Genomic DNA, 18,395 nt, shown 5'->3' with positions numbered 1-18,395 from the left:
AAAAAAATAGAACAAAAAAATATCATACAGAAAATAAAATTATCAATTCCCATGATTGTTATACCTTTCTTGAAAGATGAGAGACTATCGTGCTAATAACGTGTTATGAACTATTTCTAGAGAATAACAAGAATATGGAAGAATAGAGAAGAAGAAGAGAAAGGGAGAAGAGAAAGAAATAGACTTTGTATTATTCTATTCACAAGTGTGCATTACATTGTAACAAAGGGGTCCTATTTACATGACACATTTAGGGGACAAGACATTCATTACATATTATATATTATTCATAACATTTTTAATTTACTTTGATTATATATATATATATATATATATATATATATATATATATGGGAGGGATCAAATTACACCAGTGTAACATTTGAGTAATGTTACACCACTCAATAACGCTTTAACGAATACAAATTTTACAAAATCCACCGTTGGATTGAAAGTTTATATCGTATAGATCATCCACGTTAAATTTTACAAAAATCTAAAATCGTTTGATATGTTATTGAGATTGATGAAGATTAATGGTTTATGCGTTTTTATTGAATACCGTTAATCTTGATCTATCTCAAAAGCATATCAAACGATTTTAGATTTTTATACAATTTAACATGGATGATCTATAGGATATAAGCTTTCAATCCAACGGTGGATTTTGTAAAATTTGTATTCGTTAAAGCGTTATTGAGCAGTGTAACATTACTCAAATGTTACACCGGTGTAATTTGATCCCTCCCCATATATATATTGAGAGAGAACACTGAATATCGAGACTCTTCTCTGACTCAGTTGCAACGTTTTCTCCTTCGATCTCAAACTTGGGTTTGCGAACAGGAGAACAGAGCTAACGCCGCTGGGAAGCGGCGAACAGGAGAACAGAGGGTTTGCGAACAGGAGAACAGAGCTATCGCCGCCGCGTATGAAACGATGAAGGGTTTGCGATAACTATATCACCGCCGCCGCATCTCATCTGTCTGTTATTCATCCATCGCCTTTAGACCGTTCAGCCACCACAACCACTGCTTCCTGTTGGTACGGTGGTACTGTTGGTTCTTAATCTTCTCTTCTCCGCAGGACTGTTTTCTGTCGATCTCGTCTCGTCTGCTATTACGTTCCTCTGCTATTGTGATTTATCGATTGGGGGTCTTTCTTTGTTCTGTAATTGTGTTAGAGAATCAATCGTTTCAAGGCTATCTAGGTTTTCCTGGATTGAGCTTTGCAAAGATTGGTCAATTACTCTTCACGCTCGTAACAGAGTGCAACTCCTGACTGTGTATCAATGGCTGCCAGCATTTATCATCGTTCCAGGGATCTTCCTTGGTCAATTCTTGCTGCCAATGTGTCCTCTGGTCGTCCCCATGACACTGCTTTGCCCGCTCCTGTTCTTTCGCCTCAACGGAAATTGTTTGCTCAAGCTCTACAGAATGTTTGTGACGTTCCGGTAGGTAACTTCCATAAACCGTGCTTAAAAGGAAAGAGGTTATCTATTAAAATACTAGAGGATTCTTACAAAGCAGGTTTGGATAGATGCAAGAACAATCTCCATGGCCGTTTAATCATGGCTAAGGGAGATAAGCCTTTGCGTTTACATGAAATTCGCGCGAAGCTCATCAAAGCTTGGGCTCCGGTAGATAAATGGCAAATCACTCCGTTGGGGAAGGGCTTTTATGAGTTTTATTTTCAAAATTGTGAAGATCTCAATCGGGTTTGGAGCATCGGAACATGGAATCTTAAGCCGGGTTTGTTACGTCTGTCTGCTTGGTCCAATGACTTCAAACCTGAAAACCTGAAGGTTACTAATGCTCAAATTTGGATTCGTATTTATGGCCTGCCACAAGAATATTGGATGCCTACGACTCTTTTTTCCATTGCATTTGGAATAGGTACACCTCTTTCTTTGGATGAAGCAACTAAACAGCGCACCATGGGTCACTTTGCACGCATTTTGGTTGATGTTAATCTTGCTGAGGAGCTGCATTATCGTATTCTTGTAGAAAGGGAAGGCTATGCCTTCTTTGTTGACATAGATTATGAAAACTTGCCATATTTTTGTGAACACTGTTGCTGCATTGGCCATTCTATTGACAAGTGCAGAAACGTTAACAGCAAGGCAAAGGACCAAAAGAAAAGTGTGGAGAAGGTTGTTCCTAACAAACCTAATCCAAAATTTGTCCCGAAGCAGAAAAATAAGATCAATGAACCTGTCCAGGACAATGAGAAAATAAATGAAGAAGTCTCTGATTATGAATCTTTACATCCCGAATCTGATCAAGAGAATGCGGAAGTGGTGAAAGACACTTTTGAAGAACCTATAATGAATAAGGAGATGCGTGCAGATAATGGAAATCATGCTGACATGATTGTGAAGCATGCAGCAAATGACAAAAATGTGGATGTCACTGTGGATCATGCACAACATCATGAAATTCCGAATCCTCGGATAGTAGAGCAAACAAGTGACATTCCAGTTGTTCATGAGAGAGACCGCCACTTAGATAAGAATCCATCATCATGGGCAGATGAAGTTGTCGATTCACATGATGAAGGAGGGGAATACACTGTTGTGACCTCAAAGAAAGGTAGGGGTAAAAATAAAATATATACTCCTAAACCTGACTTACACACCCGGTCTAGGATGGGTAGCCAACTTAATTCTTTATGAAGATTCTCTATTGGAATGCCAGAGGCATTGGAAAGTGGAAACCTTGACACAAGGTTAGTCTTAAAAAATTTATGCTTAAAGCATAAACCGAATATTATTTTTATATTTGAACCTATGATATCTTATGCTCAATTTCCTGGTGATTTTTTGAGACCTCTCAATCTTAAAAGATTTGCTCTCAACTTCAGAAGACACGGTATTCCTAATCTTTGGGGGTTTTGTGACCTCAATATTGATCCCTTGGTGCTTCAGTTGTCAGAACAACACGTGGCTTTCTCTCTTACTTTTGATCAACAAACATGTTATATTGCTGCAATCTATGCTAGTACCTCCCATGTGAATAGGAGAAAACTATGGTTGGAGCTTAATTCCCTTCAATCTCGTTTTGTTGGCCCCTGGTGCATGATTGGTGATTTTAATGCTGTTTTAGGTGCTCATGAAAAATATGGCAGATGTCTACCTAATAAAACTTCTTGTGATGAATTCTCTAATTGGACCAATTCTAATCATCTTATTCATCTTGATACTCTCGGTAAACAGTTCACTTGGGCCAATGCTAGGAGAGGTCCTGCTTATGCTGCTCTTCGTTTGGATAGAGTCATTTGCAACTCTATGTGGATTGACACTTGGAATTTTGTCTCTTGTTGTACTCTTCGTAAGGTTCAATCTGATCATCACCCTCTTCTTTTTAATTTTGATTCTGATGTTCAAACTTTTCCATCTTCATTTAAGTTTCAAAGTATGTGGATGTCTAATGATGATTGTAAGCGTGTTATATCTGAGCTTTGGAAAAAAGATGTTGTTGGTTGTCCAATGTTTATTTTGCAAGCAAAATTGAAATTTTTGAAACCTATTCTTAAATCTTGGAATAAAGATGTTTTTGGTGATGCGAATACCAAAGTGTCAAATGCTGTTGCTAAGGTTGATTCTATTCAACAAATTATTAATGATTCTGGTTACACGGATGCTTTAGGTGATGAAGAAAAACTTGCTCAAGTTAGTCCTAATGATGCTTTAAGAGTGCAGGAACATTTTTGGAGAGATAAGTCCAGGTCCAAGTGGTTTGTTGAGGGGGATAGAAACACTGGTTATTTTCATAAGCTCACTAAAATAAGGCATATATCAAATAGAATGATTAGACTCAAGGCAGGGGATAATTACATTGAGGACATTAATGATATTGAACATCATGTGTTAAATTTTTACAAAGAATTATTTGCTAGTAACAATAATTGTGCTCCTACTAATATTATTGAGCGCACTATACCTCATCTTATTACTGTTGCAGATAATGATATGATGACCAAAATTCCTTCTTTTGAAGAAGTTAAGCAAGCTGTTTTTAATATGGATGGTTCTTCTTCTCCCGGCCCTGATGGTTTTGGCGGATGTTTTTTTCAAAATTATTGGGATATTGTTGGCAGTGATGTTGTGGCCTCGGTCACTCAATTCTTTAGTCAAGGTTGGATTTTACCCAATCTGAATTCAAGTCATGTGGCTCTTGTTCCTAAGTTTCCAGGTGCGGATACTATTGAAAATTTTAGACCAATCGCGGTGGCAAATTTTCAATTCAAAATTATTACAAAAATTTTGGCTGACAGACTTGCGGTGATTGCTCCTAAAATTGTTTCAGAACATCAAAGAGGGTTTGTACAAGGAAGACATATTTATGAATGCATTTGTATAGCCTCCGAGGCCATTAACATGTTGGACAAAAAATCTTTCGGTGGTAATATGGCTATGAAAATAGACATTAAAAAGGCTTTTGATACTTTAGATTGGAGTTTCCTTCTCAAAGTACTACAGGCTTTTGGCTTTAATCATAAATTTTGTTCTTGGATTTCCACTATTCTTCATTATGCAAAATTGTCTCTCTTGGTTAATGGTAAAACTGTTGGCTTTTTCGGCTGTTCTAGAGGAGTCAGACAAGGGGACCCCTTATCCCCTCTTCTTTTTTGTATTGCAGAAGAAGTGTTGAGCAGACATCTTTCTCTTCTTGTCCAATACTTTATGGAGGCTCTATTAGTCCTACCAGATTAAATACTTTGTCCAATACTCTTGGATTTTCTTTGGGTTCATTACCTTTTGACTATCTTGGAGTTCCTATCTTTAAAGGGAAGCCTAAAAAAATTCATCTTGAGGCTTTAGCAGATAGAGTCAAATCTAAACTTGCTTCTTGGAAGGGTCATTCTTTGTCTATGATGGGAAGAGTTCAACTGGTTAATTTTGTGATTCATGGCATGTTGACTTATAGATTCAAGGTCTATTCCTGGCCTAAAGGTTTGATTAAGCAGATGGATCGTAGTATTAGAAATTTTATTTGGTCTGGTAGTGTAGATAAGAAGAAATTGGTCACTCTATCTTGGGACAAAGTTTGTACTCCTACTTCAGCTGGTGGTCTTGGCCCTTGGGTTGAGAAAACTAAAAGACATGAACAAAGCTGGTTGTCTTAAACTTTGTTCGGACTTGATTAAATCTGACAAACAATGGGCTATCACTCTTAAAAGCAGATTTTTTCGTAATTCTAGCCCCATAAATCATGCAATTTCATCATCTATTTGGTCAAGTTTGAAAAATGTTTTACATTTGGTTCGTGATCATAGTATTTGGCAAATTGGTAATGATTTATCTACTTCATTTTGGAATGATAATTGGCTTGGTTACAAATTAAAAGACTTAATTTTGGAGCCACTTCCTAATCCTATTTCGCATCTGGTGAATGCCAAAGTTGCAGAAGTCGTTCATAATCAAGTTTGGGCTTTACCTGAAATTTTTAAACAACAATTTCCTACTATTACTTGCGATATTCATGCTCTTTCTCTCCCATCCACACCGGAACCAGGCGAATTAGTTTGGGAAGATTCTATCTCTGGAGAATTGACTTTTAAACTTGCATATTCTTGTGATATGCAGCCCCCTCAATGTATAGGTTGGACCAAGTTCATCTGGAAACTTTTTATTCCTCCTTCTAGATCTTTAGTTGCTTGGAGAATTATGCACCATGTTATTGCCACTGATGATAACTTGATCAAAAGAGGCCTCACGATTGTTTCTTGTTGCAGTCTTTGTGGCAGTAGTTACGAAACTATTACTCATTTGTTCTTGCGCCGCCCCTTTATAATGCAGTATTGGAACTGGTTATCTTCTTTGCTAGGCATGCCTCTTGATCTCTCAAATTTTGATTCCCTTCTTGGCATGTGTAACAAAGGTTGGAGTACTCAATTACATGATCTCATTATTGCAGCCATTGTCAATATTTTGTGGAAGGTCTGGAAATGCAGGAACAATGTCAGATTTAATGATATTTATCCCTATTTTTCTCGTGATCTGATCTATGTGAAAAGTCTTATTCATCAAGCAGCTCATTATTCCAAAGGTCACATGTACTCATCTATAAAATAATTTTCTATCCTCAAGCATTTTGGTGTTGATTGTCATCCTCCCCCTCCGCCATCTATTAAACAAGTCAATTGGATCATGCCTCCTAGTTTTTGGGTGAAGTGCAATACTGATGGAGCCTCTAGAGGTTCTCCAGGTATTTCTTCTTGTGGTGGCATCTTTAGAGACCATCTTGGTACTTTTTTAGGTGCATTTTCAGCTAACATTGGTGTTGCAACCTCTCTTTATGCTGAAATTTGCGCTGCAATTTATGCTATTGAATTTGCTTCTGCTAAAGAATGGACCCGTCTTTGGCTTGAATGTGACTCTATCCTCTTAGTTCAAGCTTTCACTAATGTGAATGTGGTCCCTTGGAAGCTGAAGGTTAAATGGAAAAATTGTCTTCATATCGTTAGAAATTTTCGTTTTAGATTTTCTCATATTTATAGAGAAGGAAATACTTGTGCAGACAGATTAGCTAATGCGGGTTTTTTTGTTGATGGGTTAGTCTGGTGGGATCAATTACCAAGTTGCTCTAGAGAGAGTTTCTTTAGAGATAGAGTTGGTTTGTCTAATTATCGCTTTCGCTAATCTTGTTTTGGTGGGTTTGGTTTATACCCCCCACCCTTTCTTTTGTTTTTTTCATTTTAATAATACTTTTGGTGAGATGGTAGAGGAGTGGTAGTGCATTGAGGTGCCAACATAGTTGGGTTGTCGATGACTTACTATGATGCCATGCTCTCCATTTTTGAAAATATATATATATATATATATATATAAACAAATGTTAGCATACATGATATTATTTAATTTGTCTCGACGAATATTTTTAAAATATAAACTTTTCATAATTTTTTAAATAGATAGTCAAAGATATTATTATTATTTTTGATAAGCAAAAAATGAATTATAAGGAGTCCAAGGGGTACTCAACCCTTACAATTCAGAATAGATCACTTTAGATGCGTTGAAAACAATCTAAAGGATTATTACGCCATTCAGAGAAAACTAAATTAACATTGTTCCCTGTTCGGCCTATAAACCAAAACCGAGAAAAATAAACAATTTACTCCATTAAAGATGATATGTTGACACAGTCTCCTCTAAAAATAATGTTATTACGCGTACGCCAAATACTCCACGTCGTCGCCAACCAAATTATATGACGAATTCGCTTGCTATGATTGCATTTTGCTAATTCACCAAACAAAGTGAAATGGCTTGTAACGTCCTCAAACGGGATGACATTAGTGCCCAACCAAACAAATATTTTCTGCCATATTTGTGAAGTAATGCAGCTAGTGAAAAAAATGTGTTGTATGTCCTCTACCTCTTTGAAGCAAAATACGCAACTTCTCTCATGATTATTCGTGATAATACCTTTGCGAAATAAAGCCACCCGGGTTGGTAATTTTTCAAGTAACAATCGCCAACCGAAAACTCTAACTTTTGATGGAACATTTTTCTTCCATAATCTTTTCAATGCTGCCACTATATTTGTATCCAGAGTACCTACACGTCTGTCCTGCAAAACCATGTACGCTGATCAAACCAAAAAAGAACCATCAGAACTTGATGACCATCTTCGCCTGTCGCTAGAAGCTCTGTTAGGCCAAACTTGTTCAAGCAATTGATGCAATTCATTGAAGGATTCAATATCTTCTGATGGGATTTAAGAGGGGTTTTTCAAAAAAATTAATCCTCTTAGCGGAACAATCCCGATGAACGGATCTTGATTAAACCATTAATCACAAATCAACGAACACAAAACCACAAGTTTATGTGTTTACCTCTTGAAGTGCAGAACCTTGAAGTAGAAACTATTTCTGATCACGAGCAAAGCAAAGTAGCGATGCATCTACTCAGTCCACACGGACAGAACTTCTCCGATGACCGGTGCTAGCCAATTCCACCAGAGATTCAGAGAGAACAGGGTTTAGAGAGCGGCGGCTAGGTTTCTAAATTTTATGGCTAACTCTTAGGTTAAAATTCAGCACATAAGTGTATTCTTTTTATAGACTTATTTGAGTATCCACCGTACCTTACGGTGTGCTGTATTTTACTTAAGTGCACCATACTTTACGGTGTGCCGCGCTTCTCTAATTAAATAATAAGTCATACTTAATTATTTAATTACTAATAAGTCCTACTTATTATTTTATAAATAAGTCTTACTTATTTATTTCTCTCATCTATCTGTCCTTTGTGTGTGACCCTATAGGTTCTCGTAACGTTGGCAATAATATTAAATCACATATTTAATATTATAAACAGTGAGCGGTATCTAGCAACACATCACTGCTACCCAAGTGACGAGAATGTCATGTGATCTGACGAAACATTTCCATGATAACGATCGTGTGTATAATTACCCCTTTGCCCTTATATCTATATTGAACACAAGTCATAGATCGTGTCATCCTTGTATGGTTCAGTATCTTATTTCTTGATCCCAGAATATACTGAGTAACGAATAAGCTCAATATCTCATATTGACTTAGTTCGGCGTGGCCACGCATTTTATCAGTCATATTCCATCAAGAGGCCCGTAGATATTACTCATGTTATGCATGAGGGGCAAATTCCATCTAGGTCACTCATGTCCCTCAGCATGATTTGTGGAGTACCCATCAACCGACTTTATAGTCATCCTGTTACGGACAATGTTTGAACGGCAACTAAGTACTCTACTCCACATCTAGGGTCCATAGTGGTTTCAGGTCGAAGGGTGGTATACACCATTATCACTATGAGAATAACTTATGACACTTTTCATAACACACTATGTAGTATTCTCATGGTGGGTCAATCCAATATAAATATTACTCATAATATTTATATTATATCTATGTGAAGACTTGATATCTCATATCCATGACACGTGAGATGAGGTCATCAGTCTACTCACATAATAGTCTCTATGTTTTACTGTTATCCCACATCACAGTAAAACTTGACTACGGATACTTTAAGAATAATGTCCTTATGTTTAATGGAGTCTCACTATTAAGTCACACTTAATGTTCCATTAATTAGACTAGCTATTCTAGGGACTTTATTAGTTTCAAATAAACATAATAAAGAAATGCCTTATTATATATATTAAATATATAAATCAAAGTCATCATACAAAAGACGATTCTATCAAAATAGATTGGCTTTTAGGGCTTACTCCAACATCTTCATCATCAAGTGCTTCCATCCAATTGATTTTCCAAGACCACATGTTGTAATTCCATATCCACATATTTGAAATGCAAGCATCTTTATGAGTTGATTTTTGAAACAAAGATGGATACAATTAAATGAATCATTAAGAGTGAATCATTAAATGACTCCAAGTTTTTTATGCCTAACCCTCCTTTATCCTTTGGTTGGCAAATACTATCCCAACTAACCCAACATATTTTCGATCTATCCATTCCTCCACCCCATAAAAAATTCCTTTGAATGCTCACCATTTCCTTCAACACAAACCGGCGCTTTAAAAAAAGAAAAGAAATAGAGAGGTAAACTAGAAAGAACTGAATTTATGAGAGTGACTCTCCCTCCAATAGATAAAAGACGATTATTCCAAACACCAAGTCTCTTTTTCATGGAATCAATAATAGGTAGCCAAGTAGCATTTATTCTCGGATTAGCACCTACCGGTATGCCAAGAAAGCAAAAAGGGATAGAATCCACACCACAATTTAAAAAAGACGAAGATGTGCGCAAAAAACTATCATCCAAATTAATACCATAAAGCTTACTTTTGAAAAAATTTACCTTTAAACCAGACACTAATTCGAAGCTTCTCAACACCGTTTTAATAGTCCAAAGGTTGTCCCAATTACTTTCGCCTACTATAATGGTATCATCCGCGAATTGCAGAGTATGAAGCATTAAATTATTGTTAACCTTGTAACCATGAAAAGAGCCGCTTCCAACCGCTTTATTCATAAGTCCCGATAGACCTTCAGCAACAATCAAGAAGAGGAACAGTGACATTGGGTCACCCTGCCTCAATCCTTTACCAACACTGAAATCCTCCGTAGGTCTACCATTGACCAGTACAGACATAGAACTCTAACAAACACAAGCACGTATCCATCGCCTCCAACCTTCTGCAAAACTCATTCTGACCATCATATAATCCAAAAAATGCCAGTTCACCGTATCATAGGCTCTTTCAAAGCCTACTTTAAACATCAAGCATTCATCTTTCTTTCTTTTTGCCAAATCTATCAATTCATTCACAACCAACACACCATCCAATATCTGCCTATTGGGCAGAAAAGCCGATTGGACGGTCGAGATTACCTTTCCCAAAATTTTATTCAATCTTGCCGCTAAGACCTTTGACAAAATCTTGTACAAACTAGATACCAAACAAATAGGTCGATAATTCGATAAAGTTTGCGGATGATCCTTCTTGGGGATGAGAGACAGAAACGATGCAGTAATGGCTTTAGGGAGTGATGCACTATTATAAAATTCATGAAGAAAATCTATAATATCACCTTTAATAATATCCCAACAAGCCTTCAAGAAAGTGAAATTGAAACCGTCTGGTCCTGGACATTTGTTACCGTCATTACTCCAAATCGCCTCTTTAACTTCTTCGCTTGAAAAAGGTGCCATTAGAAGAAGATTGTCTTCATCGGAAAGAGTTTGAAACTGTAAACCATTAAGATTTGGTCGGTTTAGCCATTTCTCTTGGAAATAATCCGCATAAAAATTCTTTACACAACCCTTCACCTCCTCCACTCCCTCAACCCATTGATCACCATCTTTTAAGGCCACCAATTGGTTCTTCCTTCGTCTACTTTTGATAGATTCATGAAAAAATCTAGAATTTGAGTCACCCTCTCTTACCCACCATAATCTAGCCAAAAATCTTTATTTAACCCTTCTCTTCTTGTTAACTCTACATCCCTAACATCTCCATCCAACATGTTTTCGATATCGTTTAAATCTTTCACCGTCTTCTCAATGTTGAGGTCAAGAAAACCAAAAACTTCCCTATTCCACTTTTTCGAGCAGTCCTTCAATAACTTAAATTTCTCTTTCAAACATAAGCCTTCATACCATGTACCGCGAAACTCTTCCAAGAAGTCTCCACAAACGACAAAAAATCCGGATGCTCCAACCAACCATTGATCACTCTGAAAGGCTTAGGACCCCAATTAACAGGAGAAACGATCAACCAAACTGGACAATGGTCAGATATATCGCGATCCCCTATCCATTGTCCAGAGATACCATGCTTGACAATGAAACCGTCGGACAATAAAAAGCGCTAAACCAAGAAATTTTTTTGCCTAACACTGGGACATCTACTACCTCCATCTCTTCTACGAAGCGATTAAATAACAAATTTTCACCTCGTCTAATGACAGCACTACTTCATTTTCTTTCCGAAGAGTGTAGAATTGCGTTAAAGTCTCCTCCCACACACCACTCCCCTACACTGTTTTGTTGCTTGAGTGCCAACAAATCTTCCCAAAGCTTTTTCTTACCTGAAGCACTACAAGGAGAATAAACATTAACAATATGCATCACCTCACCTTCTTTCTCAACACTAATGCCCAAAAATTACTAACAATCCTCCTGAGAGACCCACTGGATCTTTTGCCACCCATCCAACATCCTGATGCCCCCATAAATTATGAATGAGAAAATCATCTATTGAAGTTTTAATTCTTTGTCTCTTGAAGCAAACAAACATCAAAAACTCCTTTTTGTAAAAGATATTATTGATCAAAGTTGTATATTAACATGTATGCAGTGTTAAAATATAGACTTTGTATTTATTCGTATTCGGATTGGTGTATCAATCCCTTAGCATGTCTCTCTAGTATATAAGGGATTTTGTTGTATTGTAAGGACTTGCGTACTACTTGTACTCCTTAATAATACAATGTTAGCTTATAAAAAAAAAAAAATGTGTCCAGTGTTTAAAAGTGACACTTAGAAATAAACGGAGGGGATTATATACTTATAACCTAATTATTGTAATTATATAGTTATTTTACTCACAATAATTGTTGCGTAAGCTGTACTTAATAGGAAAATTATGCCTTATTTAATGAATTCCAACCACTTGAAGTTGGCAATGGAGAAAGACTTGACATTGAGAAAGGCTTGGTGGAGAAAGTCTATGTTAGGCATTGTGTTGGGGGTTGGGTACTTAAGGCACAGTTAAGTTGTTAAAAACCACAAAATTATGACCAAAATAATGATGATATTTCAAATTGATCATGTTTGTAAAAAAAAAAAAGTACACAGTAGACAGAGATATATATTGATAGGGACTAAAATTAAAATCGATTAGTTGCTGATAAATTTGTAAGAACTAAAAAATGCAGTTCTTTTTTATGAAGATGAAAATAAAACTTTATAATTTTTATAGACTATAAATAAATATTGGAAAATGTCAAACAGTGTCCAATATTTTATATAAAACAACTTTATCTCAAAATTTGAGCATTAAATATTTTAAAAATATAAAAATTTATTTTTCTATTATTAATTTTGTCATTAATTTCTATATTTAGCAAGTTTAACAAGTGCTTTTGGGAACTGTTTATCACGACCCATAAATATTTAACCTTATATTTTTTCATAAAAAAAACTATCATACAACATGTTTTTTGATACTATATTTTAAGTAATAAAAGCTAGCTTACAATGTGTTTAAAGAAAAGACACTAAAGCCACTGAGTTTGGTCTAGTGGTGAGGGGTTTATGTATTATGCAGGAAAAAAAAAAAACCACACCTAGGAAGAATCATTTGATAGAACTCTAGTTCGATTTCTAGTAAAAATAATTTTTGACCAAATTTTACGTACCTTGCAACCGAACTCTAAATTACTAGAGCCATTCTCCTGAGAACCAAAAGATTAGTGCCAAAAAAAGCTAGCTTACAATTATTTGAAGGCCTTTCAAACCCTTTTCTCAAGCTTGACCACATGTTCCAAACAAAAAACTAGATAGAATTTGTGGGCACATTGCACAGGCCCACTCTTACTATGTTAGGAATATTATTTGCTAGAAAATATTTATATATATATTTTAGGAAAAGTTCTGGCATCACAAATCATTTGAATAAAATTATACATTTTTATTTTATTTTATTTCTCGTGGGCTCCATTATCATAGGAGGTAATCTCATTCGTATCAGACACCAAATATAAACACATCTCTTAATTAAAATTTAAATCTCAATCCGTCACATTGTGGGAGTTAACCCCTTCTTCTAAACTCAACCCATGTTGATAATAAAATGATATAAAATAAACCAACTTTAATGTTATTATAATTAAATTAACTAATTTTTTCCTTAAAATAAGTGATTTAGTTAAAAAACTGATTAGAGAGGAATGGTGTATTTATTGTATGATAGAAGAATTTAACTGAACTTTTGTTCCTATATGGGAACATGACAAAAACCATGTAGTCACAATTGTCTAAAATAAATAAGTAAGCCTTTATTATGATACAGTTGTTACCTATATCCATAATCCAATTAAACAAGCAACAACTTAGATTGGAAAAATAAAGCAGAAACCATATATAACAACAACAATTTAATATACATGCTTAGCCATTTTGAAGAAGCAATTAAATAATATTAATGACACCTATCAATGCCATAACCATATATGAATTGGTGGAAAATGGAGCTTAGGGTGAAAATATTAGGAGCTAATTACAATGAGAATGAGAATTCACTACCCTCTCCCCTTTTTCACCTGTTGAATTAACACATATATTAGTAATGAGTAAACATTTAACATACATGCGCATATCTCATAAAAATCAAGCAATGCTCTCCAGAGGTGATGAGATTCGATATGCACATAGCAACGGGGAATCGTTTTCTTGTTCGTCAAGCTAAATGTGAGTTGATATTTAGGTGTTCTGTGATGGAACCTGATTCAAAATATCAAAATTGTTGGCAGGTTTTGGTCTCCACTCAGTTCTACCCCTCACAATCTCGGCACCGTCATTGAGTCGAAGCAAGTGTTTGCATTCAACAAATCCGCTGTCAGCTAAATTTCCAATGTCAGCACCGGAGACATCAGTCAGAGACTCAAGTACACTGTTTCGTCCACACTCTCTCCTGTACTCCAAAGTCATGGAATGAAGCTCGTGACTCTCCAAAATTGGCTGTGGAGCACTCTGCAGCAATCAAACCACAAACGCTTTGGTTAAGCGGCCTTATACATCTATTGACTAAACAATTAATCGAAATGGGATTTGACTCCTATAAAGCGACCAATTCAGCAATTTTAACTGTCAATATTAAACCAACGTTTAATGTTACATGCATATGTATAATATTCATAGATATGCAAGAACATCAACTGTTGATCTAGACCTCAGTTAGATGATTCTTACTAATAAATCTAATTGAAGAAATAAACAAAAAAAAAAGACGAGAAAGTGAGTATATATGACTACAAGAATAGAAATTTACCTCCAGAATCCAGCCAATGTACTTGACATTATTAACATGCTGATTAACATCTAGATCACTCCATCTGGGCTGAAAATAGAGGTAAAGTGTAAAACGTAATTAGAAAATAATTTCTGAGATTTTATAAAAGCTAAATCGATGATAACAGTTAGAAAAATAGTTTCCTTACAGTTAAACCAGTGCGAATATATTCAGCCGTATCATCAAGTTTAGTTAGTTTTCTGTTATCCTCATCCACAACTGGATCAGAATTAACAAAATAAGGCTCTATCTCTCCTCTGACTTCTTCTGGAATTTTAGATAGTTTCCGAGTCAGTTTATTCATCATGACCCAAACACTGTAAAACATCAAAATCAAAACCAACAGATCAGAAATTACATAGGTTACTAGAGCAAAGGTGCTTCATGAATTATTTGAAATGTTAAATTTTGTTGGTAGAAACAAAGTTCTTAGTTAAAAATGAAGCTTTAATATGTAATATACTGCTACACCTAAATCTCAGACCGATTTAACAAAACTAAACTGAATATTGAGTTTTCAATTCTTGCACATTAAAATCAGAAAAACACTTTAAACATATCTAATGGCCAAATAAGAAAGGAGCGAGAAAGTTTTTTGAATTGACGTCTACCTGGATGCTCTTGTCAAGATTTCACCTGTTTTGCTGTCACGCAAAAGCCAATCGCGACGCATACCATTCTTTCCAGTTGCAGAAACCCAAGTGTCTACTTGAACAACATCACCCCTGAAGAAAATATAGATTCATTCAACTTCAAACGACAGATACAGAATATTATTCCTAGCGTAATGAAGCGATTTGAAAAGTCCACAAGATATATATGTTCATATTTTTGCCATAATAGTAGCTAGACTAACTCAAGAAATCCACAAAACTTATATAAAAAGTAGGTCAGCAAATTTATAACTAACACCATTTATATTGCATACCCCTTTTAACAGCCTAAAATCAAAGAAAACTCAAAATTCATAATAATGCATAAAGCTTATACTTATCATATCTATTGTCATCCCAGAAGAATTTAATAACATAAACGTAAATTTGGTGCTATAATAAAACTCCTGAGACCGTGGGATCCAGGGAAGAATTTAATAACATAAACGTAAATTTGGTGCTATAACATAAACGTACAGAATCTAGTTTTGTGGATCATCATGTATAATAAAAAATATATAGAAAAATAGCAGCTGAACTGAAACATCTTTGCGGTTCATCATTCATAGTTAAACAAATTTCACTTAGAAATTATGAATTCCTCATTCATAAATTAAAAATCACCAAGATAACAGCAGAACATACATAGACATCTTTGCGGTTCACAAATCAAAAAAGTAAAGACTAACCACGTCGGATAACGATCAACCACAACCTGCATCCGAGTTACAACCCATATCAGGTTCTTTTTGCACATTTCTGGCGTCGAACCAAATCCATCACCAAGAAGCCCAGCAGTCTTAACATGATTAAGCGCAGTTTCCTGTAGTAAACACAGATAATTAAGATAAATTTCAATAGAAAAATACGAAAAAACACTAAGCTACTATTCTTATTGCAAATTTAGGGTCGGTTTGGATTGACTTATTTTTGAGCTTATGCAAATAAATAAGTTTTTATGGATTATCCATAAGTTTGTCGAAGCAGCTTATGGAGATACAATTTTCGTTATTGAGAAGTTATGAATTTAACAGAAAAACTTATTAAATTTTATAAACTATTTTTCATAAGCTCAAAAATAAACTAATTCAAACGGACCCTTAATATACAAACCTTTCAATCCATAAAAAAGTTTGTCTGCATTCACAATAGAATGAAAATCTAACATGTATGAGCATACCTGTAAATGATTCATTAACGTATCTATAGACGCGGTTTTATCAGCACCAATTTCATACGACCGAATTGAAAAATTTTGACGAAAAACAAGACCATCTTGAACAATTTTTCCTATACCAAAAGGATCAACAAGCATATCATCAGACCGTCTAGGCTTCCAATCAAGCATCATCCACTGCTTTTCAGCAGCAAGGAAGATTGTAGTAACAGCAGCTAAAAGCATACTCCAATCAGGTAACTGATTGATGAATGTTCTCGGGTGATGTTGCGAAGATGATGATGATGACGAATCATTTTCAACCTTAATAGGCGTCGACGTAGCAGCAACGACGGTTGTTCCATTGATTTTGGAAGATGATGATGCATTTGTCTTAATGTTTAATCCATTAGAACTTTGTTTTGATTTCAATCCTCCAAGGTTTAGAGATGAGTTACCTCCATTTTTGGAGGATTTTCCACCATTATTATCAGATGATGTAACAGGAAAAAATGAAGATGTTGAAGCAGTTGTAACCATATTGAATTTTACACCTGCATGCATAATTCAAATTTAATCAATCCAACACTTGATATAATCATAATGTTAACGTCGATGACGCATTTGTTTTTTATTCATGTGTAATTATCTTAAATATTTCATAGCCAAATGAATTATTAATTCATAAATAAATATATAAAAAATATGAAGTAAAAATGATTTGAGTATAGATCTGATTTAGAATCTAGAAAAGGAAAATTGCATTGATTGAAGGTTTAGTTTACAGGTGAAGGTAGATGAGAGAGTAGAAAAAATTTAAGGAATAAAACGCAGCGTTTTGGTACCTTAAAGAGAAAAAAAAGAAAGAAAGCAGAGAAGAGAAGAGTTGAAACAAGAATTTTGTTCTGGAATCCAAAAATTGTGTATTTAGTTTTCTGTTATTAGTATTAATAATAATATGATTTGATGAATTTGGGAAGTAAAAAAAGATGAATGAATGAATGAATAATAAAAGGGACAACAAAGCGAGCCAGCGATGTGATGTGAGAAGGAAGAAAGAGAGAAAGAAAGAAATAGATAGGCATCCAGCCAGCAAGACAGAATCACTTTGTTATATACAATACAATACAATCCACCTGGCTATATCCCGCCCCGCTTTTATTTTTAAAGTTCTTAATCGGGTAAGGTAAAAACTCACATATTGGGTATGAGTACAGTATGGTGGGTAATTATTCGCAAAAATTTCATTATATTTCTTTAATTCAACCGTCGAATTCAAAGATCAAATTTAGTAGATCAACTTCACAAGTTTTTATAAAAATTCAATAAATGTAGTTATGTATTCAGACTATTGAAATTCAATATTTTTTTTAAAAGTTTGTCGTACATTCAATTGAAGTTATCAAAAAAAGTATCAATCGGTTTTGAATTCTTATAAAAATTTGTGGAGTTGATCTACTCAATGAAATCTTCGAATTCCACGATTGGATTGAAGAAATATAATGTCGATATCGAGTTATTAAGTGGAGTAAGTCAATGGAGACTTACTCTATTAGAATTTGAGATGCCTATACTCAACCACAAAAACTAGCTTGAGAGTTGAAGTTTGCACTACACTTATAAATGTTATCTTTGCCGTATCTCTAACACACCCCCTCACGTCCAGAACTGAACAAGCTGGAACGTGGGATCAACAACAATGGGTGACCCAAATATGGGAGGTCTCCACAACAAACAAAAAATGGATCTAGGATAGGCTCTGATACCATATTAGAAATGAGTATTGGACCTAACTCATCCTTACAAAACCGGCTTGTTAGGTGAGGATTGCCTCTAGTATATAAACAATTAGTCAGGTCATCTCTCAACCGATGTGGGACTCTTAACACACCCCCTCACGCCCAGCACTATTGGGCTTGGTGCGTGGATATAAACGGTGGGTGGCCCCGATAGCGGAAACCTGATAACAGGTGGCCCAACGGATCGTGGAGAGGCTCTGATATCATCTTAGAAATTGAGATGCCTATACTCAACCACAAAAGCTAGCTT

General features: G+C 35.3%; 2 protein-coding genes across 2 annotated transcripts; one reads left to right on the top strand and one right to left on the bottom strand.

Moving 5' to 3' along the window:
- The first annotated feature begins 1,291 nt into the window (after nt 1-1,291).
- LOC123885976 lies at nt 1,292-6,643 on the top strand. Its single transcript, XM_045935316.1, has 5 exons — nt 1,292-2,591; nt 2,697-4,471; nt 4,591-5,117; nt 5,203-5,941; nt 6,092-6,643. The coding sequence occupies exons 1-5, from the start codon at nt 1,292-1,294 to the stop codon at nt 6,641-6,643; spliced, it is 4,893 nt and encodes a 1,630-aa protein (XP_045791272.1).
- A 6,940-nt stretch (nt 6,644-13,583) lies between these two features.
- Nucleotides 13,584-17,484, bottom strand: LOC123884572 (palmitoyl-acyl carrier protein thioesterase, chloroplastic-like). The gene is made up of 7 exons (XM_045933698.1): nt 17,192-17,484; nt 16,371-16,900; nt 15,880-16,013; nt 15,149-15,262; nt 14,686-14,854; nt 14,517-14,585; nt 13,584-14,218 (listed from the first exon to the last, which is right to left on the bottom strand). Exons 2-7 carry the CDS (start codon nt 16,884-16,886, stop codon nt 13,949-13,951), a joined length of 1,272 nt encoding a protein of 423 aa, XP_045789654.1. The 5' UTR covers nt 16,887-16,900; nt 17,192-17,484; the 3' UTR covers nt 13,584-13,948.
- Nucleotides 17,485-18,395: the final 911 nt, after the last annotated feature.

This window comes from Trifolium pratense, linkage group LG5 (genome assembly GCF_020283565.1).
Source record: "Trifolium pratense cultivar HEN17-A07 linkage group LG5, ARS_RC_1.1, whole genome shotgun sequence".
In the NCBI taxonomy this organism is placed as follows: Eukaryota; Viridiplantae; Streptophyta; class Magnoliopsida; order Fabales; family Fabaceae; genus Trifolium; species Trifolium pratense.
Note: the sequence above shows the minus strand (reverse complement) of the source record. Positions and strands in the feature narration are given on the sequence as shown.